Below are 27,010 nucleotides of genomic sequence, written 5' to 3'. Positions count from 1 at the left end.
TCTGCACGCCAGGCCGATGCTCTACCACTGAGCCAACCAGCCAGGGCTGTGTAAGTAACTTTTAATGAATTATTTAACGTGGCATTGATTTTCTGTTTTTCCCTGAAAAAGGGATGTTTGTCGCATGATCTCGGTCCTCTTAAAGACGTGCATATTTAGTGTTGGGTTGATGCTCGTGTTCTTTGCTTGGTGTCTGATTAGCAGTTCAGATGCAGGACTTCACGATCACCCTTCATTATCTTTCCTTTCCAGTCTCCTTTTTTTATACTCCTCCTAACCCTAGACCACTGTGATATCCAAACTTGATTTGGGGATAGATATGCCAGACTAGTTAATAAAAACCTTTTCAAATGGTTTTTCCCTCCAACTAAAATGGAAATAGATGGGTAGGTACATTTGGTTTTAGCCAGTGAAGAAAGGGCCTAGGGATAGTTTTCTGCAGAAATGCTCTGGTTGTGCATGTAAGTTGTAATAGAAATGCAAGTCTTAGGAATATGGTAGGCAATTGTATAAATCAGTGGAGATGCTTGCCTGTAGTCTTACTTTTATTTTTTCTCAGACACAGAGTTCGGCTCGGTCCCTTGTAGGATCCAGTCTAGAAGGTGCAGTGACCACCCCTCAGGCATCAGCATGGCTTCCCCCGACCTCAGCAGAACGTGAACATCCCCTGTCATGCGTGGTAACTCCTCAAGATGGGTGGGTTCACTTTGTAACAATAGATAGTTGTGTTTTCCTGAGCAGTGATAGGAATGATACAGTAGAGAATAGTGGTTAAGGCATACTCTTCGGTGCCCTATAGATTAGGATTAAGTCTTGACTGTGCCTTTGTAATAACCTTGTGCAATTGACTTATTTTTAAACAATTTTTCCATAGGGCCTCACCTGTGGTGACACAGTGGGTAAAGCGTTGACCTGGAATGCTGAAGTCACTGAGTCAAAACCCAGGCTTGCATGGTCAAGGCACATACGGGAAGCTACTATGTACTATGAGTTGATGCTTCCCTCTCTTCCCCTTCTTCTCTCCTCTCTCTAAAAATCAACAAATTAAAAAAAAAAATCTAAAAAGATTTAAAAAAAAATTTTTTTTTCATAGCGTCAGCCCGGCATGTGGAAGACCCAGGTTTGATTTCTGGTCAGGGCACATAGGGGAAGCAACCATCCGCTTTTCCACCCCTCCCTCTCCCCCTTCTCTCTCTCTGTCTTTCCCTCCCATAGCCATGGCTTGATTGGTTTGAGCACATCAGCCTTGAGTGCTGAGGATGTCTCCATGGAGCCTTGGCCTCAGGTGCTAAAAATAGCTTGGTGAGATCAGTCCCAGATGGGCAGAGCATCAGCCCCAGACAGAGGTTGCTAGGTGGATCTTGGTTGGGGTGCATGCGGGAGTCTCTCTCTCCTCTCATTTAGAAAAGAAGGAAACAAAGAATAAAAAAATAATTTTTCCATTGATTTGAGGGTGGAAGGGAGATAGAAGCATGAACTAGTTTTACTTAATCAGTGGTAGTCAACCTGGTCCCCACCACCCACTAGTGGGTGTTCCAGCTTTCATGATGGGCGGTAGTGGAGCAACCAAAGTATAAATAAAAAGATAGATTTAACTATAGTAAGTTGTTTTATAAAGATTTATTCTGCCAAACTTAGTGAAATCTGACATAAAGCACTTGATAAGTAATTATTATTATATGCTTTAACTTGCTGTAACTCTGCTTTATAAATTTAAATTTTTAAAAAAATTTTTTTATTTATTCATTTTTTTAGAGAGGAGAGGGAGAGACAGAGAGAGAAAGAGGAGAGACAGAGAGAGAGAATAGGGGGAGGAGCTGGAAGCATCAACTCCCATATGTGCCTTGACCAGGCAAGCCCAGGGTTTCGAACCGGCGACCTCAGCATTTCCAGGTTGACACTTTATCCACTGTGCCACCACAGGTCAGACCTGCTTTATAAATTTTATAAAGTAAAGTTACTTCCTTACTTTATAAATCACCATTACTGTGGAACCAGTGGGCGGTTAGAAAATTTTACTACTAACAGAGATACAAAAGTGGGCAGTAGGTATAAAAAGGTTGACTACCCCTGACTTAGTTGTTCCATTTAGTTGTGCACTCATTGATTGCTTCTCGTACATGTCCTGACCAGGGGTCAAATCTGGTGCACGAGGATGAGGCTTTATCAATCGAGCCAGCCAGCCAGGGCCTAACTTAACTCTCTTAATGTTCACATTTCCTCACCCATAACATGGGAATTGCTGTGAAAATTCAGTTAGACTACATATGTAAAGTACTGGGAAGTAAATATTCAGCAAATGTTACTTTATAGCTCAATCCAAGTTCTAAATTCTCTCTCTGTTATTGGCTTATCAGTTCTTTTACCCGAACTTTATTCTTTTATCAACCATTAATCTCTGAAAAAATATGTTTTTTGCATTTATCATTGTGGGGTCTTGATCACCCCTCTAATGAATTATTGAGTCTATTCTATTTTATAACTTAATATTTCTAATATACTTTTTAAATGACTTAATTCAGTTTTGCAAATAAGAACTGATGTTTGAAGCCTATATTTTATTTCTACTCTTCTGCTAAAAGTTGAATGACTCTTCATTTCTGTGATTTTTCTCAGCCTAAGATGTGCCGTATCCAGAGCCTGTGGCTCTTTGCTAGCTTGTGTATTGTCGCTTTTCTCCCAACTCCTGGAGACCTCTGCAGCACCAGCACATCCGGGAGCTCTGCCCATACTTAGTTTTGCAGAAGTGCAGCCATGTCACATCACTGCTCAGGAGGTCATGCAGTTTGTACATTCTGTGCTCTACTTTTATGAGAGAAAAGCACATGGCAGGAAGGCAAGCTAATAACCAGGTATTTTATTTTTTTAAAGAAAGCTAGTTCCAGGTTAAATCTTGGGGTCATGGTAGATTTGGCCCAGTGTAATCCATCCACAGCTACAGCACAGGCTATAATTAATTATATAGACTTCAGGAAATAATTCCATTAATTGGATTCAAATCAGATTAAAATTAGTACATTACTAACCGTCATGCTTTCATTAAAGGCATTTAGTTTTGTTAGGGGATGCTAATGGTTGCAGATGTCACTTCTATACAGTGAATTTGAGAATTGAGGTTGTGGTTATTTGCAAAAGTGTATTCGACAGGAATTTTAAATGTATTTCCAGTAGGAATACATTATAAAGGAAAATTGATTTCAGTTGGTATATGCCCATAATACTTAACCATCAAGGATTGGGAACTGTTGGCCTCAATTTTTCCATCTGTTGGGTAAGAGCTGAATTAGAATTTAGATCTAAGCTCATAGTGGCTCTCATCCATAGCCTAGAACTGATTCTAATAGGATAGGGAATCTGAGGAGTAGTGAAAGGGGAGGATAGGCCAAATGGAAAAGGAAAATTGGGAAGGCAGAAACCAGAATCAGGATTTCCTTCACATTTAAACTTCCAGGAATCTTTTTGGTTCTGGGCAGCTCCCATCACACTGTTTTCTTCTGCTGTCCTCAGGAATCAGCTTGCTTGTTACACTTTTTCATTGCTGTCATCTGTAGTTTCCAACCAGAGTTTTTCCTCTTCCCTGATCGTTGATGATACTTTTGTATCTTTTCCCCTACAATTATGTTTCTGAAAAGGAAGTTCTTACTACTTGTAAGGAAAGGAAAATATTCCAGAAACAAAAAGAGATCTTTCATTTGTCTGTGCTATATAGGATGTCTCCCCACACCCCAAACCAGTTATCACTTTTTGGGGAAAAAGTTGTATATAAGTGCCACTTTTATTTCAGAGGAAAATCAGAATGGAGCTATAGTGGACTACTTATTAAAGCAGGGCAGAGGCAACACTGGGTGGGAAGAATAAAGAAACTGAAGACCACAGGAATCTGCTGTTTTGGGGTGTAGGGTTGCAGAGATACATGAAGGGCTGTGATCTTCCTGATACTGAAGACCAAAAAGTGGAGGAAATTCATATGTCCCTTTGTGAATATGAAAAGGCTTTTCTCTTTTGTCTCACAGGGGGACTTTGGCACAAATGATAGAAGAAAATTTGAACTGTCTTGGCCATTTAAGCACTATTATTCATGAAGCAAATGAGGAACAGAGCAGTAGGATGATGGTAAGTTTTATATGGATGTGGATGTGTGCTTTAAGTATTTGGGTTTGACTTTTCATGTTAGCCTTACATGGCATTTGGGATGCCTGTGGATCTGCAATAGAAGAACCCACAGAAAAGAAGATTTGAGGATTATCTTCAACCTTAAATCTGAGTCTTTTCTTACTCATGGATATACTAGGATTATGTCATCAGTAATCTTCAACAAGAGCATTTTTGATCAAATTAAAAGATTGGTGAGCTTTCTTTGTGATGTGATGACTGAAATTGAATGGTTGTACCTTTTTACTTCAACAATCAATTTTATCCAATAAGATGGGGCAGGATTTATATTATAATTCAAATACAGTAACTGCTATATACAAAATGAGTATTGTTAATATAGTTGTAATTAATAGAAGTATTTATATTAAGAAGATTTAGTTACTGTAAATTACTGATTTGTTAAAACTTGGAGAAACTACAATAAAATGTTTACTGGATTTACTTTTACTACATTTAGTCTCTGTCAACTCTTTGTATTTCCTCTTTCATTGTTTGCTTCAAATATTTATGAAAACTCTGAAATATTTTTTACTTAGCAGAACATAAAGTGAACTAAATTCTAATTGCAACTTATAAATAAGCATAAATACTTTTAATTTTTCCACTTGTGACTATAAAATGTCATACAGAAAACTTGCAAAAATGAACACTCATAAACCTACCACTTACAGTCAACATCTAATTGTAATTTTTTCATGCCTGGTTTTAGAATCTTGATTGGAGTTGGTTAACAGAATGATTTGCCACTTACTCACTGTCCCCAAACCAGTGGAAGTTGTTGCTGCACATGTTCGCAATTTGTTTTCTCGCATGAAACCATTCTTCAGACACCATTCAATGGAAGAAATGGCTATGATCAAAAACGACGCATGTTTTTACAAAGGCCAATATTTTGGGTTTGTGTAATTTTAACCACTGAAAAGAAAGAATTTAATGTCCATGAACTTGCTTAAATACTACAGCCACTGAGGAGCATCATTATATTTGTCTTAAAACTTGGTAAAACATCACTTAACTGACAAAGAATGCCTTTTAATATTTAACTTTTGGGCATAAGACCAAAATTAAAATATACAGAGAAGAAAACCTCAGAAAACATGTGTTCCAAGTAAATCCTTCCTGCCTGTGTTTCTGTGGAAGAGGCTGTTCTCAAGTAAAATCGTAGTTCTGGAAGGATAAACTCTGCTTTCTTGTGTTGCACTCAGCAGTGCTCTTTCTGGCATCCTAAGGAGTTCGGTCAATCCCATTTTCAGTTCTACAGCACACTTGACAGTATTCCTTTCCTACGGAAGGAATTGTGCACCTGTGCTTTTAATACCAGTGGACTGACATAGTATGCTATGTGTATATGTATTTAAGATGTACATTTAGTAATATCAAAGAAAAGATGTCTGTTAATTTATAATGTATTTGAAAGCTTATCTGTTTTTTTCACTTGTAAAAATGAATCATTTGTTTCAGGAATCTTTCATATCTCATCATACAAATAAAGGTCTGCACTCCCTTATCTGTAATTCCAAAATCCAAAAAGCTCTGAAAGCAAGGTTTTTCATAAGCTTGGTGACAAAATTCATTTGCTTACAAATCTAACCGGAACTGACAATTGACTCTACTTGTCCCATTTATTGTGAATATTCATTTATCTTGCGGAAATTTTAACATGATTGATTATTTGTGGGGGAGGCTGCTGCCACAGACACTGCTGGGTGTTTATGTATATGGTTTATGCACTGAATTACCTTTCTAAAATCTGAAAATTTTATAATTCTGAAGCATCTTGCTCTAACAATTTCAGGTAAAGAATTGTGGATCTGTCATCCCTTAAGTAATTTAGAAGATACTTGTTTTTTAAAAAAAAATGTGAAATGCTTTTGTATTATAGTTTTTCACTTTGAGTATTAAATAATTTTTAAATTACCTTTTGCCTCTATTCATTAAAATCAAATTAATATAGTTGACCCTTGAACAATGGGGGTTTAGGGGCACTGACACCCCCCCCACCCTCATGCAGTTGAAAATCTGCATTATCACTTTTGCCTCTAAAGTTGGCCCTTCACATTTATGAATTCAACAGAGGTTAGGACTGCAAAAATATTGTTTTAGAGCTGTGGTTGGTTGAATCTGCTGACACGAAACCAGCAAATAAGAAGGGCTGATTATTTTTTAAAAACCAGTGTATCTGGGCAAGATGGTAGCATAGGTACATGCAGTACTTGCTTCCTCCCACAGCTGCATCAAAATTACAACTAAACTACAGAACAACCATCATTCAGAACTGCCTGATATCTGGCTGAACGTAAGTCCTACAACTGGAGAATTAAAGAAGCCACACTGAGACTGGAAGGAGGGGCAGAGAGTCGCAGAACAGGCTGGTCCCACACCCATGTGTGGTGAATAAAAACTGGGAGGGATATCTCAGCTTCAGAGGTCTCCCCTGATGAGTGAGGGGTCCTAACCCCACACCACACCCCCTTCCCCAGAGTTCCAGGGCCTGAAGTCACCATAACTTCTGGCTGTAAAATCAGCAGGGATTGAGGCTGAGTGAGATGGAGGGCCGCTGGACAGACAGTTCTTAAAGAGCCCATGCATGGACTTATTCAGACTCACTCCCTCTAAGCTCCAGTGCTGGGGCAGCAGCTTGAAAGGCACCAGAGACATACAAGGAACTGAATTGACTGGCATCAGAGAAAGACCTGATGTTTGGGCAGCTTTCTCCCAAACATTGTTCTTTGATGAGCCCTCCCCCACAAAACCAGCAGGTGGGCACCATATCTGAGACTCCGATCAACCTGGCTCACACTGTTCACCCCGCCCTGGTGATTTGCAGAGGCCTCGCTCCACCCAACTTTCAGGCGCACCCAAGCTGTTTCTAGTAGCTTTTCCTTAGCATGGCCTGTCTGGGCTCATGCTTCACATTTTCCTAAAAAAATCCCTCAAATAAGCAGCATCTGGTCTCAACATGCCCCATGCCTCTCACAAAGTGGCCCCAGCCCAGGCACTAGTTGCAGCTGACCTTGGTTCACAGGTTGGCCTTGCCTGGGCATCTCCAAGCCTAGCACAAGTAGCAGCCATCTGCAGAGCGCTTTGTAGCTGATGCCTGGTGGCCCCCAGGTGATGGCTGAGCTTGGTCTGCACCTCTTAGGAGGCCCCAGAGCCAGCACAGCCAATGAACAGCTTCAGACCACATCAAAGCTTTGCCATCCAACCATCTCCACAAGCAATACGAAGGGCAGACAGTGGACACCAGAGTCCTTCTAAAATAAGTCCTGCTCTGTGGGGTGGGCCCTGACCAGCTAATCCACAGGCTTTGAAGGTCAGTGGTCACAGCCAGTCCTTGTAGCTGATCAGCCAGGGGTTAAATCCCTCCCATTGATGTGCCAACAACAATCAAGGCTCAACTACAAGAGGACAGGGTACACAGCCCACACAGTTTGTGGGGGTTGGGGGTGCACCATGAGTGCCCAGTTTGGGTGATTTGGGAGGCTGTGCTCCTGGACCCTACAGACCACCTACTACATTAGGCCATTCTACCAAGCCTGGGAGACACAGCAGCTCTACCTAACACATAGAAACAAACACAGGAAGGCTGCCAAAATGAGAAGACAAATATGTCCCAAATAAAAGAACAACAAAATGCCAGAAAAAAAGAACTAAATGAAATGGAAACAAGCAATCTACTAGATACAGAGTTTATTATTATTATTATTATTTGTATTTTTCTGAAGCTGGAAACGGGGAGAGACAGTCAGACAGACTCCCGCATGCGCCGGACCAGGATCCACCCGGCACGCCCACCAGGGGACGATGCTCTGCCCCTCCGAGGGGTCGCTCTGCCGCGACCAGAGCCACTCTAGCGCCTGGGGCAGAGGCCAAGGAGCCATCCCCAGCGCCCGGGCCATCTTTGCTCCAATGGAGCCTTGGCTGCGGGAGGGGAAGAGAGAGACAGAGAGGAAGGAGGGGTGTGGGGTGGAGAAGCAAATGGGTGCTTCTCCTATGTGCCCTGGTCGGGATTCGAACTGGGGTAACCCGCATGCCAGGCCTACGCTCTACCACTGAGCCAACCCGCCAGGGCCTAGATACAGAGTTTAAAAAACTGGTTATAAAGTTCCTCAATGAACTTAGAACCTCAACAGCATAAAAAGGAGCCGTCAGAAAGTGAAGGGTACACTAACTGAAATGAAGAATAATTTACAGGGAATCAACTACAGAGAAGGTAAAACAATCAAATCAGTGACTTGGAATATAAGGAAGCAAAAAACAACAGCAAGAAGAAAGAATCCAAAAATATTGAATATGAGGATAGTATAAGGAGCCTCTGGGACAACTTCAAGCATACCAACATTTGCATCATGGGGGTGCCAGAAGGAGAAGAGAGAGAGCAAGAAATTGAAAACCTACCTGAAAAAATGATAACAGGAAACTCCTAACCTGGTGAAGGAAATAGACATACAAGTCCAAAAACACAGAGTCCCAAACAATATGAACCCAAAGAGGCCTACACCAAAATACAGCATAATTAAAATGCAAAAGATTAAAGACAAAGAGAGAATCTTAAAATCAGCAAGAGAAAAAGTTAGTTACCTACAAGGGAGCTCCCATAAGACTGTCATCTGATTCCTCAACAGAAACTTTGCAAGCCCTGATTGATTGGCAAGAAATAGTCAAAGTGATGAAAAAAGCAAGGACCTACAACCAAGATTACTCTACCCAGCAAAGCTATCATTTAGAAATTAAGGACAGATAAAAGAGCTTCCCGGACAAGAAAAAGCTAAAGGAATTCGTCACCGAACTAGTATTATATGAAATGTTAAAAGGTCTTTTTTAAGAAGAAGTCATAATAAAAATATGAACAATAAAATAGTAATAAATACATTTTTATCAATAATTGAATCTAAAAACAAACTAAATGAATAAGCAGAATGGAAACAGACTGAGATACAGAGAACATTCTGACAACTTCCAGATAGGGAAGGGGTTTGGGAATATGGGTGAAAATGGTGAAGGGATTAAGAAATACAAATTGGTAGTTACAGAATACTCATAGGGATGTAAAGTACATCATAGGAAACATAGTCAATAATATTCTAATAACTATGTATGGTATCAGATGGGTGCAAGACTTATTGTGATGGCCACTTAGTAAGTTACATAATGTGTAATGACTGGGGCATATACCTGAAACAAATATAATATTGTATGTCATCTGTAATTGAAAAATAAAAATGAGGAAGAAGAAAAAATAACTAAGTGGACCCACACAGTTCAAACCCATGTTGTTCAAGGATCAACTGTAGTTGAATATGGTTTGGGAAAACGTAAAGTTTCCATGAAGTAGAATTGGAGCAGAGAATAACACAATGGGCTCTCACTATACTTTCCTTAGGAATTATACAGGACTTATACTAAAGACAGTATTTGTAGCTTCTTTAATATAGTATTTTCACCTGAAGGTGTCCTATCACCACTATCCATGTCTAAAAACCATGCTCATATCATGCCCTAATAGACCAATGTCTTAGTCACACCATCCCCTTTTTTCTTATAGTGTCATTTTCCCAGTCATCCAAGTTTGAGACCTTGAGGTTGTCATCTAATGTTTTAGTCATCTGATACTACTTTCTCTAAATATAAAAATTTGACTATCAGCTGTTTTACTCTGCTTCTCTAGTTCTAGAAGGTTTTAAATCAAGAAACACTTATTGGGTACCCGTTGCTTCAAAGATGTTGAGGCACAGTGGATAGAGCATCAGACTGGGACGTGGAGGACCCAGGTTCGAAACCTTGAGGTCCCCGGCTTGAGCACAGGCTCATCTAGCTTGAGCGTGGGCTCACCAGCTTGAGCATGGGGTCACTGGCTTGAGCATGGGATCATAGACATGACCCCATGGTCGCTGGCTTGAGCCCAAGGGTCACTGGCTTGAACCCAAAGTCGCTGGTTTGAGCAAGCAGTCACTTGCTCTGCTGTATACCCCCCCCATCAAGGCACATATTAGAAAGCAATCAATGAACAAGAAATCAATGAACAACTAACATGCTGTAACAAAGAATTGATGCTTCCCATCTTTCCCTTCCTGCCTGTCTGTCCCTATCTGTTCCTCTCTCTGTCTCTGTCAAAAAAAAAAAAAAGGTGCTGTCCCTGGCCGGTTGGCTCAGTGGTAGAGCGTCGGCCTGGCGTGTGGAAGTCCCGGGTTCGATTCCCGGCCAGGGCACATAGGAGAAGCGCCCATTTGCTTCTCCACCCCTCCCCCCTCTCCTTCCTCTCTGTCTCTCTCTTCCCCTCCCGCAGCGGAGGCTCTATTGGAGCAAAGATGGCCCGGGCACTGGGGATGGTTCCTTGGCCTCTGCCCCAGGCGCTAGAGTGGCTCTGGTCGCGACAGAGCGACGCCCCGAGGGGCAGAGCATCGCCCCCTGGTGGGCGTGCCGGGTGGATCCCCGTCGGGCGCATGCAGGAATCCTGTCTGACTGTCTCTCCCGGTTTCTAGCTTTTTTTTTTTTTAAAAAAGGTGCTTATCTGGGAGTCTGAACGCTAATCCATCCAAGCACTGAAATGATTGTTTATGGACTTTTAAAACTATTGTATACATTACAAATATTATAATAACTGATAAAAGATCGGCTGTTGGGTGGGGCATTTTTATGTTGTGTGGCACAGGTGATGGATATCCAGGTAGCCTGATCAATATGATATAGGCAGGTGGTATGATTCAGAACAGATGATCATAGTAAGATTACCTCAGACTTGCTTTAAATGTGCTTTTGTTTAAATTTATTGATTTTAGCGAGGGAGGAAGGAGTGGGAGAGAGAGAGAGAGAGAAAATTCGTTGTTTCACTTATGCATTCATTAGTTGATTCTTATATGGGCTCTGACCAGGGAGCAAACCTGCAACCTTGACTTATCTGGACGATGCTGTAACCAACTGAATTACTTGGCCAGGGCCAGACTTGCCTTTGATGTATGAGTTGACCACTTTATTTTTGTTTTTTTATTGATTGACTACTTTTGAGAGTTGAATGGCAGTTGAGAATTGTATACGTTTCATTCCCTACATCAAGCAATATTATGAAAAACTAAGAGAATCCATCCAGAAAACAGGGGCTGGAACAAGTTATTTTTTATTCTTTTTGCTTTTTGAAAGTTAAAATCGCAAAACTCTGCAATTAGTTTAGTTTATCTGGAACAAAGTCCTAGACATTTCTAGGTAAAAAGGCAAATGAATGATTCAGGTATTTACTGTATCGTACTGAAGGGAGAGGATAGAATGGTCTGGGAGGGCTTGCTTTATGAAGACCTGACGTCTACCTCTTCCGATTTCCAATTACCACCATGGTAACTTTGGGCCTGTTGCTTCTAACCACTTTGCTTCCTAGCCTCCAATCTGCTTCCACTTTAAACCATTTTGCAGACTCGTCAGCCCTAAAGCACTGCTTCCCCATATTTCTCTGCTCCAACGTCTACTTCTCCAGTTATGGTCCCACTGCTAGCCTTTGAAGGCTTATATTAAACACTACTGCCCAATTTACTCTAATACGTTACTCGTATTCGTCCATCTCACTCCTATCTCTACTCTTTAACTCTCCTTTTTTTTTTTTTTTTTTTTTACAGAGGCAGAGATAGACAGGGACAGACAGACAGGAACAGAAAGAGATGAGAAGCATCAATCATCAGTTTCTCGTTGCGACTTCTTAGTTGTTCATTGATTGCTTTCTCACACGTGCCTTGACCGCGGGCCTTCAGCAGACCGAGTAACCCCCTGCTGGAGCCAGCGACCTTGGGTCCAAGCTGGCGAGCTCTTTGCTCAAGCCAGATGAGCCCGCGCGCGCGACCTCTGGGGTCTCGAACCTGGGTACTTCCGCATCCCAGCCCGACGCTCTATCCACTGCGCCACCGCCTGGTCAGGCTCCTTTTTGTTTTTGATAATATATGCACTTAATGCTTATTTTAAAAGAACATAATATGCAGTAAAAAGAAAGCCTGTATCTATCCTCTAGCCATCCAGTACCCCCTCCCTACAGAAAAGGTTCATTTTAGCCTTTTAAAAACTGTGCCTAATCTATCATCCCACTCCTTCCATTAACTGGCTTCAAGGAAGCTGCTGCTCAGTATTCCTTTTCGTTTTCCTTAGAAGACCCATTCCTACTCCTTGGATGGCCTTCATACAGACCTCACAAGATTACATTCCTGCACATTAATAGGTATTCAGAAAAATATTTGATGATATGCTGTTCGATCGAATATCTTCTACTTCAGAACTTCCACTTTCCTTGCAACAAGTCTGGTTGCACCTGAATTAAGTGCTGGACCTGTGCCTGAAGCACATGATTGCCACATAGGCTTCTGTATAAGCTAGAACAGGACAAATGAACGGAACAGGTCCCACACTGAGTGAGGGAGTGGGTCTTTACCCAAGAACAAACTGTCCAGTCCCTCGTCCCAGAGGCCATCTCCTTCTTAGCACCTTGCTTGCTCCAGATTGCCCACTTCTCTTCAGAAGCAAGAAACCCGCAGTACACAGAAAAGAACCCGAGTTACTTTGGCAGGAAATTGCGCAGGAAGCCGACGGGGAATTTTGTCCCGTCCGCTCTCCGTCTCTTAGTCGCGGGGCGAGCCCTGCGTCGGCGTGCGTGCCCGCGCAGCCGCAGAGCTGGGAGAGTGGGCGGGGTCGGCGCTTGGTGGCGGTTGGCTCGGCGGGGAGGCGACTGCACGTGCGGGCGGAGGCGATGCGTCACTGATCGGTGAGGCGCGGTAGAGGGGTCGGTCTGTCTTCGGACGTTGCAGCTGCGCCCCCTTCTTAGTACCTTCTGCTGGGGGAGCGGCTGTTCGGGAAAGGGGTGTCACGACGCTCACCGAGCAAGGGCTGACTGAGGGCAGCCTTCAGCGGAGGGGTTAGCGAGGGGAAAACGGATTCTGCGAGGGGAAATGAATGACGGAAAGGGGGCACAAGACTCCCCTGCTCGGCGTGAGGAAGGGAGACAGTTGCCCGGACGCAGAGGGTGGAAACCAGAAAGGGTAGGCCTATCTCTTACGGGGCTGGGGGCTCTTTTCCTCCCTTACCAGGAGAAACAAGGATGAATATGACCCAAGTCCGGGTTCTGGTGGCTGCAGTGGTGGGTCTGGTGTTCGTCCTTCTCTACTCCTCTATCCACAAGATCGAGGAAGGACACCTGGCTGTGTACTACAGGTGAGCAGTCAGCTCAGGCTCTAGAGCAGGTAGAAAGAGAACTGCCGGCTGAGTGGCGTCTGGGAAGGTGTTCCCTCTGCGACGTCGGGGAGCCCTCTCCGATTGTAGGCAATGGGTTTCGTCCCAGCTCTAGGGAGAAGTTCGGGGCCCAGGCAGACTTCTGCAGAGCGCCCTCCTGGTGTTGGCCAGTTATAGTGCTGTGTATATTCTGCGCAAAGGTTGAGTCCCTGCAGTTTATTCCTTGTAAGCTCAATTATTTGCAGAAGAAAATGAGTAAAGTAGGCAGTGGTCACTACACCTGTAAACTGAAGAGATGGGTAAATCGTTGTATTCCATACAGCGTACAGGCTTTCAGTTTGAGCTTTGTGTGCTCTTTAGAATCTCTGGTTCTTTTTGTGACGGTTGTTTAGATTCTTTTTTCCTTCAAAAGCACCTGGTAGTGTCTAGTTTGGGCTTGTAAGGTTAAAACATGATGGCCACGACAATTTTTATATCCCCGGACCTTGAGACACATAAACAGCATTGATGACCCACCCACCTTACCCTTTTCAGATTGAGAAAGGAATAGTGTGGAATATACATACTGCTCTCTAGTCAAGCTCAAATAGCTTTTCTTTCAACATGGTCCAACCAGTTCCTTTTGACAGAGACAGAGAGAAGACAATCTGAAGAAACTCCAATAGTGATGTATGTATTTGAAAGGGCTTCAGCTTTTTGCTTGTTTCCATCATTCCCCAAAAGTGACATGTCTACTTTTTTTAATGTTTCTTTTTTTTATTTTAGAGAGAGACAGGAACATCCATGCGTTCCTGTATATGCCCTGAACGGGGATCAAACCAACACCTCTGCGCTTAGGGCCCATGCTCTCACCAACTGAGCTATCCGGCCAGGGTTCATATTTCTACTTTTAAAAACCATCCCGAGTCTTGAAACAATTTTTTCTGTTTCAAATGTTAGTTTCAAATGTAATTTTAGTGAAATGTCTTAGCAAGTAGAGCTTTAGCATAAAAAATGACAGATTAGTTCAAATTTCCACCTAGTTTGGCATTGTCATCCTGGTAATAAAACCAAGAAAAGAGCTTTTTAAGGTATGGCTGTCAAAGAATTAGGGAAAGACCTCAGTTTATCTTTTCTTAGTTATTTGTTATGAATTCTTTGCAAACCTATTTATATTTTCCAATAGAAAGCTAAGTTCTATAAAGTTACTCTTCACTATGTAAAATAGGACTTCTTTTTTGTCTTTGCCCTCAGAATTCTTTTTTTTTTTTTTTTTTAATTTCCAAGATGTGCTGTCATAGTTCTCACATTCCAGTATTTGGTGAACAAGCCCACAGACTTATTTGGCGAACAAGTCTGTACTTAAGTCATATTATCTCATCCCTTATCTTTCCATGCTAATTGTTCTTTTTTTTTTTTTTTTTTTACAGAGACAGAGTGAGTCAAAGAGAGGGATAGATAGGGACAGACAGACAGGAACGGAGAGAGAGGAGAAGCATCAATCATTAGTTTTTCGTTGCGACACCTTAGTTGTTTATTGATTGCTTTCTCATATGTGCCTTGACTGGGGGGCTACAGCAGACCGAGAGTAACCCCTTGCTCGAGCCGGCAACGTTGGGTCCAAGCTGGTGAGCTTTGCTCAAACCAGATGAGCCCACACTCAAGCTGGTGACCTTGGGGCCTTGAACCTGGGTCCTCCGCATCCCAGTCCGACGCTCTATCCCCTCCACCACTGCCTGGTCAGGCTTGTTCATTTTTAAAAATAAACTTTATGCCCCCAAGCCCTGGCTGGTTAGCTCAGTTGGTTAAAGTGTTGTCCCAAAGCAACAAGGTTGAAGGTTTGATCCTGCTCAGGAAACATAAAGGAAGCAACCAGTGACTAATGAATGTACAACTGAGTGGAATGATAAATGAATGCTTCTTTCTCTCTCCCATTTGCCCTCCCTTTGCCCCATACCTCTCTCTGTTTCTCTAAAATTAAAGGGGAAAAAAGTTTAGAAAATAAATAAGTAAATAAACTTTATGCTTCCAGTACTTTTATTTCCTTATAGGTAGATTGGAAGAATCTTGAGCCTCAGAAATGTTCTCCTTTCTTGAAAGTTTGTTTTACCTTCTTTTTCAACCTCATGATTAAGTGTATTATTTTTTTAACTAGCTCATGCTATGCACAATTAAAATATAGCAACTAAGAGCCATTAGAGTTTTGTTTTTTTTCGTGTTTCTCAGATGGTTAAAGACCAAGGAAAATCCTTTGTAGCTGAGAGCAGTGCTGGAGACCCAGAGGCGTGGTTGGTCCAGCTTATGAAACAAGGTGTAACATCAGCAGTTTAATGGGACTTTTTTCACCTCCTCAGCTGTGGCAGATAGTGTAGGGACCAGCAGTTGTTTATCATGAGTAATTCATATTGAGGCTTTAATAGGTCAATAGCATGAGTAAGAGTGAATACTTATTACAGCATTTTAAATTTGGAAAGAGAATTTCTCTCTTAATCTTATCAAATTAAAACATCTTTTTGCAGGGGAGGAGCTTTACTAACTAGCCCCAGTGGACCAGGCTATCATATCATGTTGCCTTTCATTACTACGTTCAGATCTGTGCAGGTGAGTGATTTCTAGGGGAGCCCTACGCTGGATGGACAGGTGTGACAGGAACAGTTGCCCCATTTGTGGGTGGAGGTAGATTTTCTTATTGCTTAAGCAAATGGCAGTGTTTACTTCATTGTAAGGGTTAAAGTACAAAGTACGGTTGTCATAGCACAGGTTCTGGTTTTGAGCACCTCCCTCTCTTGAAGTATATTAGAAGTAAGAGCTAGGCAGCTTGGAAGAAGTGACTTCTTACATCTGTATAGTGGTATGCAACAGGTTTTCTGTTGCTGCTGTCAAAATAAAAGCAGGACTTCAGAACACTACTAGAAATACAAACCAGTGATTTCTTGGTTTGGAACAGTGTTTGGTTTCCATAGAGGCAAGCTCCTGGACGACTGTTAACATGGAGGATCTGAATTTTTATTCACAGCTTTTCTGCCTCCCATTTTTTTCAGGGACATTAAGCACAATTTTATGTGGAATCTTAGGGAATATTCTATTTTGATAGCATTCCAGAGTATTTGAAATAGCACTTGATCATTGAGAACAGTGTCTTGGCCTTGGGAGACACTTAGTAAATCTTTTGACATAACAAGATGGCAGAATAGAATTAGATTATGACTAGTTTTGTAAACTATCTGCTAATTTTTCAGGACTGAGGAAAACTTAATATATTTAATCTTGTAATTTAAGTCTAAGCTTCTTGCTAAGCGAGAGTTTCATTATAAATACTTATATCCTGCAGGTTTCCTTTCAATTTGTTTTTATATGACTTAGGGTAAGAATTTGTATCTTATAAAGTACAATATGTTCGTTCTTTCTTTAGTCAGACTGATTTCCATGTTTATTTTCCCATATTTATTTTATTCATTCTTGCCTTGGTTCATGCCATCACCTCTTCTCTCCACATCTTTCCCTTCATTTTTTTCTCTCCTGTCTTTCTTAAGGCTCATTGCAAATCCCTCCTCTAATCTAGAGCGCTGAACGTCTGTATTGTCAATTTTGGCCCTTGGTCTTACTTGGTTTTTGTTGTGTTCTCTGTTTTTGTGTGTATTTTCTTTCCAGAACATCTCCGCCTGACCTGTGGTGGCGCAGTGGATAAAGCGTCGACCTGGAAATGCTGAGGTCGTCGGTTCGAAACCCTGGGCTTGCCGCGGTCAAGGCACATATGGGAGTTGATGCTTCCTGCTCCTCCCCCTTCTCTCTCTCTCTCTTCTCTCCCTCTCTCTCTTCTTTCTAAAATGAATAAATTAAAAAAAAAAACACCAAAAAACAAAACAAAACAAAAAAACAGAACATCTCCAAACTTCTTGAAGACAGAGATTGTAATCAATTTGTATTTCTGACCTTTCTACTTCTAAAAGTTGTAAAATTGAGCTGATTTCTCAGGAAGCAGTGTGATGTGGTGAACATGGAGCCAGGAGCCTAGAGACTTGAGTTCTGGCTCTGACACCAATTAATTACACGACTTTGCAAAAGTCACTTCACTACTGTAGACTTCAGTTATTCTGTGAAAGAAGGAGTTTTAATTACCTGATTTCACCAACAGCCTAAACTCTTTATATTATAATGAAGTTGTCAGTGGCACCATCAGACCTTTAGAGATTAGGGGCTTTTTTAGATATGTTCAAAACCAGACACATCTGTCTCTGCCTTCTTGGAGCTTAGTATGTTGAATCGTGCCGATACAGAGATATATAGAAGAGATACAGATGATAAACATTAAATAGATGTTAGAGTTTAATTGCAGATATAACAAATACAATATATAGTGTGTACATATGTATATGCATATATTGTAATAAACTATCATACTTACAAGAAATGGAAATGAAATTAGTAAAGATATTTCATTGTAAACAAATACACTTTGCATTTACAAAAAAAATTAAATGGTGGAGCCAGTGTGACTAAATAGGAATGTTCTTTTTTATTATGTGAAACAGTAACATTCTAGGAAAGAATTATATTTAATAAAATCTTTTTAAGAAATTGTTCTTATACGAATGAAACATAAAAATTTTGGAACACATTAGAAGAGATAGCCTTCTATGTTGATGTGGAATATGGAAATTGAGTTTTGTTAATGTTTGAAGAAAATACAATAAATTAAACTCATCTCTTCATCAACTTCTCTCACTCTACCTGGATTCTGTGTTTCCCATCATCCTAATCTCTCAGCCGTAGAGTTAAATTCTGTTCTTTTCCCTCCTGGAATTTTCTATGCAACCAGTTATTAAATCTTTTCTTTATTATATTTCCTGGATTGACAGCTTTTAATTTCCATGCTCTTTTCTAAATCAACCTAAATAATTTAATACTTTAGCTTCGCAGCTGGTTCTCTTGTTTCTAAATATGATGGATACTGAGAACTGTACCACATACGAGCAGAGGAATTAAGGGAAAAACATATTTTTGAAAGGCTTATTTTTTGGCTACATATAAGTTAGACTGGGAAAAGCCTAAGTAGCCTCCATCCCCCCATCCCCACGAACATGCAGGGCCCTCTACCTAATATCACTGTGTTCTCCTTTCAGAATTTCAACTTTCATCTGTATGCCCCTTCTGCTGCAGGCATGCCAGTCTGCTTCCTGTCACTTGTACACGTGATTAGTCCTCAGCTGTGTGATTCTAAATAGGATATTTATTGAATCTAAGATGTTCCTCTGCCACATCTGTTCTTATTTCTCCTCCTCTAGACCTGGCTTTTAAGTACTTCACCTCAGAGAGCCTTTCAGCCTATCATTTTACTCTCTGGCATTCAATACCTAACAATTCAGTTTATACTCTGTTATTTTATACCTGTTATTGATTGGTTTATAAGGATTTTATCTTCTTCGTTGGATAATGAGCTCTTTGGAAGCAGGGACAATGCTTCCTTTCTCCTTTGAATTCCATAAAGTAATATGTTTCTGTGTGCTTAATAAGGTACAGTGTGTCTAGAATATACCCATTTTGTATTCACCTATTGGAGGCCTTAGAGTACAATAAAGAATCATTCTGGATCCAAACAAAGGAGCAGAGTAATTAAGTACCAGGTTTTTGATTCACTAAAAGGAAGCAGTGCTGGTAGTGGCACTTTTGTTAAAAAGGAAATTGAACAGACCGTTTGAAAGATCACTAGGCCCTGAACTAAAATATCTTCTATTGCTTTAGAGGAAAAGATCGGTGTTCAGTTTTTATCTTTGAGTTTTATACTACTCATATGCATATAATAGTTATCTTTTACCTTTATTATAAGCAGTAATATTAGCAGTGGGATCAAAGTTCAGAGCACAAGTCCTTGTAGTAGTATCCTTGTGGGGAAGCCATGTAGTTTGTAATCCAGGCCAGCTCCAGGCCAATAAGGGACATACTCTAAGAGGTAAACATTGAAACTTTCCTAGTGCATCCTGATTCAAGCATTAGCTATTTTGTCTCAAGGCTTTCATGTCTACTAGGACACAAAAAGAAACAACTTGGATAGCTAATCTTTGGTGATCCTATACTTACCTCTCAGCAGTTCTCCAGAGGTTTTCTTCTGGGACCAGTTGTTCTTTGACGATTTGTGTCCTGAGTATTGATGAGGTCTTTTTCCTTCCCCAGACAACTCTGCAAACTGATGAAGTTAAAAATGTGCCTTGTGGAACAAGGTAAGCTTTCCCCTCACTTATCAACCTCCTTTTAGTTCAGCTGGTGTTTCTGTTCATAAACTGTGATCACTTAAACATCTTTCAAATAGACCTGAAAGTAAGTCAAGGAGATTTCTCTTTTGAGCATTATTTAAGGAAAGCCCTGTCTTCAAATAGGAGCTTTCCATCTTAGGAGTTATTAGGTGTTATTGAAAAAACCAGGCCCTGGCCAGTTGGCTCAGTTGTAGAGTGTTGGCTGGGCTTGGGGAAGTCACAGGTTTGATTCCCAGTCAAGGCATACAGGAGAAGCAACTATCTGCTTCTCCACCCCTTCCCTTATCTCTTCTCTCTATCTCTCTCTTCCCCTCCTGCAGCCATGGCTCTGTTGGAGCAAGTTGGCCCCGGATGCTAAGGATGGCTCCATAGCCTCCCCTAAGGTACTAAAATAGCTCGGTTGCCGAGCAATGGCGCAACAGCCCCTGACGGGCAGAGCATCTCCCGGGGGGCTTGCCAGGTGGATCCCAGTCAGTGCGCATGCGAGATTCTGCCTTTCTGCTTCTCACTTAAGGGGGAAAAAAAAAAGAAGAAACCTGACCTAGCTTTGTAGATCAGCACTGCCACATCTGCTTTATTATTTTTTTAGTCTAGACTTTATTTTTTAGAGCATCTTTAGGTTTATAGCTAAATTGAGCAGAAAGTACAGAGAATTCCTATATACTCCTTGCTGTCACACATCCCTTTATTGACTTTGCTGAGCTTAGTTTCCTCATTTTTAAAAATAAGTTAATAAGACCTATCTTGCAGAGAGCTATTCCAAGGAGTAGAATCACTGTATATAAAGTGCCTAATCCAGCCTGACTAGGCAGTGGCGCAGTGGATAGAGCGTCAGCCTGGAATGCAGAGGACCCAGGTTCAGAACCCTGAGGTCACTAGCTTTAGCATGAGCTCATTTGGCTTGAGCATGGGATCATAGACTTGACCCCATGGTCCCTGACTTGAGCCCAGAGGTCACTGTCTTGAAGCTCAAGGTTGCTTGAGTCCAAAGTTGCTGGCTTGAGCAAGGGGTCACTCACTCTGCTGGAACCATGCCCCAGCCCCCCCATCAAGGCATATATGAGAGAGCAATCAATGAACAACTAAGGTGCTGCAACAAAGAATTGATGCTTCTCATCTCTCTCCCTTCCTGTCTGTCTCTCTCCCTCTCTCTGTCTCTCACTAAAAAATAAAATAAAGGCCCCAGCTGAGTGGCTGGTTGGCTCAGTGATAGAGAGTAGGCCTGGCATATGGAAGTCCTGGGTTCAATTACTGGCCAGGGCACACAGGAGAAGCGCCCATCTGCTTCTCCACCCTTCCCCCTCTCCTTCCTCGCTATCTCTCTCTTCCCCTCCTGCAGCCAAGGCTTCATTGGATCATAGTTAGCCTGGGTGCTGAGGATGGCTCCATGGCCTCTGCCTCAGGTGCTAGAATGACTCCAGCCACAATGGAGCAACGCCCCAAATGGGCAGAACATCACCCCATGGTGGGCATGCGGGTGGATCCCGGTCCATCACATGCAGGAGTCTGTCTGACTGGCTCCCTGCTCTCCCTGCTTCTAACTTTGGAAAATACAAAAAAAAATAAAAATGAAAAATAAAAGTGCCTAACCCAGCACTTGATCCAAACAAAGTTTAAGTGTTCAATAACAGATAGTTTAATATGAAATCATCTCACCTGTCATCTATAGTATTAAAAGCCATCTAATGTAGAGTTTTTGAATCAGTAGGTCAGGAATTTGCATTTCTAGCAGAAGTTCCCAGGTGGTGCTAATGCTCCTGGTCTTAGGACTTTGAAAATCACTGCCCTAAAGAGTTTTGTTGTTTTTTTTTTAATTTATTTTTCTGAAGCTGGAAACGGGGAGAGACAGTCAGACAGACTTCCGCATGCGCCCAACTGGGATCCACCCGGCACGCCCACCAGGGGGCGACGCTCTGACCACCAGGGGGCGATGTCTGCCCCTCCGGGGCGTCACTCTGTTGCGACCAGAGCCACTCTAGCACCTGGGGCAGAGGCCAAGGAGCCATCCCCAGTGCCCGGGCCATCTTTGCTCCAATGGAGCCTCGCTGTGGGAGGGGAAGAGACAGAGAGGAAGGAGAGGGGGAGGGGTAGAGAAGCAGATGAGCGCTTCTCCTGTGTGCCCTGGCTAGGAATCGAACCCAGGACTTCTGCACGCCAGGCCTACGCTCTACCACTGAGCCAACCGGCCAGGGCCCCTAAAGAGTTTTAAGGAAAGAAAGGCAAACAAAGGCCCAAATTGCTTCTAGAATATAATCAGTACGTTGAATTGTATTAAAAGAAGGTAAAATCGAAGGTGTTCTTTTAAATTTTATTTTAGCGCGAGAGACAAAAAAACATCAATTTGTTGTTCCACTTATTAATGTACTCATTGGTTGATTCTTGTATGTGCCCTGACTGGGGATTGAACCCAAAACCTTGGCTTTTTGGGATGATGCTCTAAGCAACTGAGCTACTACTCAGCTAAGTCTGAAGGTATTTTTTAAATGCTTTATTTTAAATGACTAAAATATCTTATGACAAGCCTATATAAAAGAGGCTTTGACATCAATGGAAAGACAGAAAACCTATTTAAAGGGGAGCAAATTTTCTGTGTTTTAAGTTAACATATTTGATAAGTTCTCCCTAGGTCTATCTGTAATTCTCTATATGGATTCCCTTTAGAGATGACTCAATTGGCATCTGGTGACATTTTGGGTAAATTTTACGTTCATCTTCATGCTTTTCTATTTCAGATTTTTTTTAGTGAGTATATATTACTCTTTTTTTTTTTAATCAGGGAAGTGTCATGGTAAGTTAGTAGAAAGGGTTAATGGTTTAGTTTCAAAATCTCTAACTTCAAGTATCTTAAATTTTAAGTTCTTGTGCCCCTTAGAATAGACCAAGAAGAATATGAAGTCACTAATTAACCAAACCTGTCCTTCTATCTAGAGTGTCAGTTTTACTTGAGAGGAAATTTCTTTTTTATACTAGAATAAATACAGATAAAAAATATATAAATACTCTTGATGAATTATTAAGATAAGGCAGGAAACCAAAAGAATTTTAGGCTGTGGCTGACCTTCCTATCTCCTGAGAAATTGTATTACTTCGGTTCTTGATGGAAGACTTTGAGAAGAGCACTGCTTTATCTGTTGGCTTCAGTTAGTAAGGGCAAAATGCTGAGTAGCTTTAGGTTAAAGGTTTAGTCATCATGTGAGCTGATTTGATCACAGCAGTTACAGAGGGATCTTTTATTATGAGAGGAACTAGGTGAGTGTGTGTGTAGGGTTATTGGAGTCTTGATTACTGGAATCATTTTAATCAGTAGTATATGTCTTTAGATTTTCCTTCTAAATTTCTATTGTGTAGGATATGTTTGATGGTCTGAGATTATCATAGATTTGTATTTGGCTCACAGTTTTTTCATTTCTTTTTATTTTTAGTGGTGGAGTCATGATCTATATTGACCGAATAGAAGTGGTTAATATGTTGGCCCCTTATGCAGGTATGCTACCGACCTGTTCTGTTGTTTTCATAGTTATAATCAGAGTATTTATATCTGAGAGATTCCCTGAGGAATAATGTATAATACAGTTTTATGACCTCATTTATTGTTAATATGTATAAAAAATAATCACTGGAATATTTTCCATTTCTAGGGAATGATGGCAAAAATAGGTCACAAGTTTTCGACAGAGCTCACTTTCTATAACTATGAGTTACTCTTTGTTTTTAAAAAGCAAGACAGTATTTAAAAAAAGAAAAAGCAAGACAGTATTGATTATTTCTAGAATTTCTAGAAAGCAGTATTTTATCCAGTCAGGATGAGAGCATTTCCATGCATGCTAAAAATCTATAACTGATCAAAATTCCTGGGCCACATTGATTTGTGGCCATAGAAAATTCTCTTCTGGTTCAGATTTGCTATAACTTGCAAAGCAATCTGAAAATTCTCAGTGTGGGGAAAACATTTTCTTGGTAAAAAAATGAATACCCACAGAGATGGAGTGGGTACTATTAAAAAACTTAATTAGTTCTGAAGAAAATCTGCCTTTTTTTATTTGATTTCCCCCCTCCTCTCTTGTGGCAAAATATACATAACATAAATCATCTTAACCATTTCTTAAGTATATGGTTCCGTGGTGTTAAATATATTCATATTGTTATGCATCTATCACCAACTCCATAACGTTTTTCTTCTTGCAAAACTGAAACTCTGTACCCATTAAACAATAACTCCCCATTTCCCTTTCTCTCCACCCCTGGCAACTACCATTATACTTTCTGTCTCTGATTCTGGCTGCTCTAAGAATCTTATATAAGTAGAACCATACAGTATTTGTGTTTATGTGGCTGACTTTATTTCACTTAGCATAATGTCCTCAAGGTTCATCCATGTTGTAGCATGTATCAGAATGTCCTTCCTCTATAAGGCTGAGTAATATTCTGTTGTATGTATATACCAAATTTTGTTTATCCATTCTTCTGTCAGTGGACATTTGGGTTGCCTCCATGTTTTAGCTTTGTGAATAACGGTGCTATGAACATGGATGTACATGGGTCTCTTCAAGACCCTGCTTTCAATGGAAAGATCTGCCATTTTATCTTTATCCTTATTAAAATTCGCACGCGTAGTATGTACAGGTTACTGTGTTCGGCAAAGCAGTTTTAAAAGGTTAAGTTAGAATCTTTGCTGTAAGGGTTTTAATTTTACTTTAAGAAGACATACCATATATATATATTGGAATGTAAGGTCATGCTAAATTTTATGTCACTGGAACAGGCACATGTAGCAAAAGGATTTCAGAGCAGAGGGCAAACTGTTACAGTATTGCCAAATGGATTTGGATTATATTTTTCAGTGATTAAGTATTTTTCTTGTCTTTTTTTACCTACTTTTGCTGGTAACAAATCAGTGGAATGAATGGATTGTGACTGGAAAAATAAAAGAAGGGGAGATTGTTGTTCTCTAGCCAGAGATAAAGAGGAAGCTATTGGATCCCCAGTTCATTTGGAAATGACCAAGCAAATGAACTAGCAAGTTTATTGATGGCCTGTCTCTCAAGGGGAGGCCAGCAGAGCAAGTCCTTGGGTCTGAAGGGAGAAAGCAGCATGTTTTTAATGTCTTACTTTTCAGTTACAGTTAACGTTCAATATTAGTTTTAGGTACACAGTGATTCGACATTTATACAAGTTATGAAGTGATCACCTCAATAAATCTAGTGCCCATCTAACACCATACATAGTTGTTACAGTATTGTTGACGATACTCCCTGTGCTGTACTTTACATTCCAGTGACTGTTCTGTAACTGCCAGTTTGTACTTCTTCCTTTCACCTTTTTCACCCATCTCCCCAACCCCCATGTTTTAATAGGTAAAGCACAGGTTCTGCTATGGTCTAGTCTGTGCCCTTAGGCACATTTTTGAAATTCTCTGTTTCTGAATTTCCTCATTTATATTTTTTGTGAGAATTAAATGCTACTTTATGTAAATTGCCTGCTGGCCCAATAAATGTTAGCTTCTCTCCCTTCTAGCCTGATGTCTTTTCTGACAGCCTTTAAAAATTGCCTTTTTGAGCCTGACCAAACAGTGGTACAATGGATAAAGCGTCAGACTGGGACATAGAGGACCCAGGTTCAAAACCTCAAGATCGCTGGCTTTAGCACGGGTTCATCCTACTTGAGTGTGGGGCCTCTGGCTTGAGTGTGGGATCATAGACATGACCCCATGGTTGCTGGCTTGAGCCCAAGGTCACTGGCTTGAGCAAGGAATCACTTGCTCTGCTGTAGTCCCATGGTCAAGGCACATAGGAGAATGCAATCAATGAACAACTAAAGGTGCCACAAGGAAGAATTGATGCTTCTCATCTCTCTCCCTATGTCCCTCTCTTTGTCTCTGTCACCCAAAAAAATAAATACCTTTTTGAAAACATTCTTTTGCAGCTGATTCCTTCTTTTATTCCCACTGTTCCTCAGTTCAGGCCCTGCCCTCTTTACTGCTTAGGTAAACTTTTGCTTTGCAGTAACCTCTGATCTTTGTGCTTCACAATTCAGCTTCATACTGCTTCCAAAGTATAAATTTGATTGTGTCATGCATGTCCTTGCTTAAAAACTTTTAGTTCCTTATTACCTCTAAGATATATATACTCATCTTAATATGAAAGTCAAAGTTTATCTATTAGAATTATAAATGCAGTAATATCTGGAAAATTGAGTACTAGGAATATATCAAGCTCTGTGTCTCGTGTTTTCACGGTTTTGTGGCACTTTTCCACATGTGTATTCTATCAGTATAACTTTTATCTTGGCTGAATTAGAGGATAATGGGTAAACCTTGATTGTACCTGTCCTTCAGTGTTTAATATCGTGAGGAACTACACTGCAGACTATGACAAGACCTTAATCTTCAATAAAATCCACCATGAGCTGAACCAGTTTTGTAGCGTCCACACACTTCAAGAAGTTTACATTGAATTGTTTGGTAAGTGTCTTATTTGTTTTAAATATGTAAATAACTGGTTGAAAATCTTGTTCAGCTTGTTTATGGATCATAGCATTAGTAGACATTATGCAATTTGAGCATTTCTTCTGAATTGTCCTTAAAATATTCTTTTTTTGTTTTTAATTGATTGATTTTAGAGAAAGTAAAGAGAGAGAAGAGGGATGAGGAGAGGAACGGGAAGCATCTACTCACAGTAGTTGCTTGTGGTATATGCCTTGACTAGGCAAGCTTGGGGTTTTGGACTGGCGACCTCAGCATTCCAGGTCAATGCTTTATCCCCTGTGCCACCCATGGGCAAGGCTTAAAATATTCTTTATCTTAAGCTTAAAATTTGTTATGATTAAATTAAGTAGTTGCTCAGACAAGATATTTTAAGAATGAAAACTATTTTCTGAAATGCATTAATATATTAACAGGGTGGATTTGGAAAAAGACCATTACAGACTATATTCTGTTTTTGCTATGATAACTTATTAAAAATGAGCTTTGTTGCTATTTTAATAGATAATTTGAGGAAATTGAGAAGTGTGTGTCTTGGAGGTTCCCAGCGCCCACCTCCATGTTTGATGATGTGCTAGGAGGACTGACAGGACTCCGTATATAATAGCACTCACAGCCAAGATGTTTTTACAATTACAGCAAAAGGATGCAAAGCAGAATCAGCGAAGGGAAAAGGCACATGGGTGAAGTCTGAAGGAAACCAGGCACAAGCTTTCAGGAGTTGGGGTTCTCCCAGTGGAGTCAAGCAGGACACATTTAATTACTGTAGCACCGAATTGTAACAACATGTGAAATGTGTGCTACAGAAGCTCATTAGAGACTCTACCCAGGATTTTTACTGGGGGCTGGTCATGCAGGTGCATATCAAAATTCCAGACTCCCAAAAGGAAAGCGGCTTGCAAATGGGCTTTTCTAAGGATGACAGCTTCAGGCTTTCTGTTTTTAC

At 40.8% G+C, this 27,010-nt stretch overlaps 2 protein-coding genes across 6 annotated transcripts in view; both read left to right on the top strand.

The window, feature by feature from the left end:
• The window catches only part of CHUK (component of inhibitor of nuclear factor kappa B kinase complex), a 40,217-nt gene extending 34,145 nt beyond the window's left edge, over window positions 1-6,072 (top strand). For 2 of the 3 annotated variants that reach the window (XM_066239147.1, XM_066239150.1), the window contains exons 19-21: window positions 560-696; window positions 4,014-4,113; window positions 4,865-6,072. In XM_066239147.1, the coding sequence (XP_066095244.1) occupies window positions 560-696; window positions 4,014-4,113; window positions 4,865-4,894 (267 nt within the window). In that variant the 3' untranslated portion in view covers window positions 4,895-6,072. The remainder of the gene's footprint in view (window positions 1-559; window positions 697-4,013; window positions 4,114-4,864) is intronic. The other variant, XM_066239149.1, reaches the window with a different exon arrangement.
• Window positions 6,073-12,770: 6,698 nt separating this feature from the next.
• The window catches only part of ERLIN1 (ER lipid raft associated 1), a 40,132-nt gene continuing 25,892 nt past the window's right edge, over window positions 12,771-27,010 (top strand). Inside the window, exons 1-6 of one of the 3 annotated variants that reach the window (XM_066239168.1) lie at window positions 12,771-12,889; window positions 13,212-13,335; window positions 15,852-15,933; window positions 19,504-19,550; window positions 23,006-23,067; window positions 25,918-26,043. In XM_066239168.1, coding sequence (XP_066095265.1) covers window positions 13,223-13,335; window positions 15,852-15,933; window positions 19,504-19,550; window positions 23,006-23,067; window positions 25,918-26,043 — 430 coding nt within the window. In that variant the 5' untranslated portion in view covers window positions 12,771-12,889; window positions 13,212-13,222. The other 2 variants (XM_066239169.1, XM_066239170.1) reach the window with 2 other exon arrangements.

This window comes from Saccopteryx bilineata, chromosome 7 (genome assembly GCF_036850765.1).
Source record: "Saccopteryx bilineata isolate mSacBil1 chromosome 7, mSacBil1_pri_phased_curated, whole genome shotgun sequence".
NCBI lineage: Eukaryota > Metazoa > Chordata > Mammalia > Chiroptera > Emballonuridae > Saccopteryx > Saccopteryx bilineata.
Note: the sequence above shows the minus strand (reverse complement) of the source record. Positions and strands in the feature narration are given on the sequence as shown.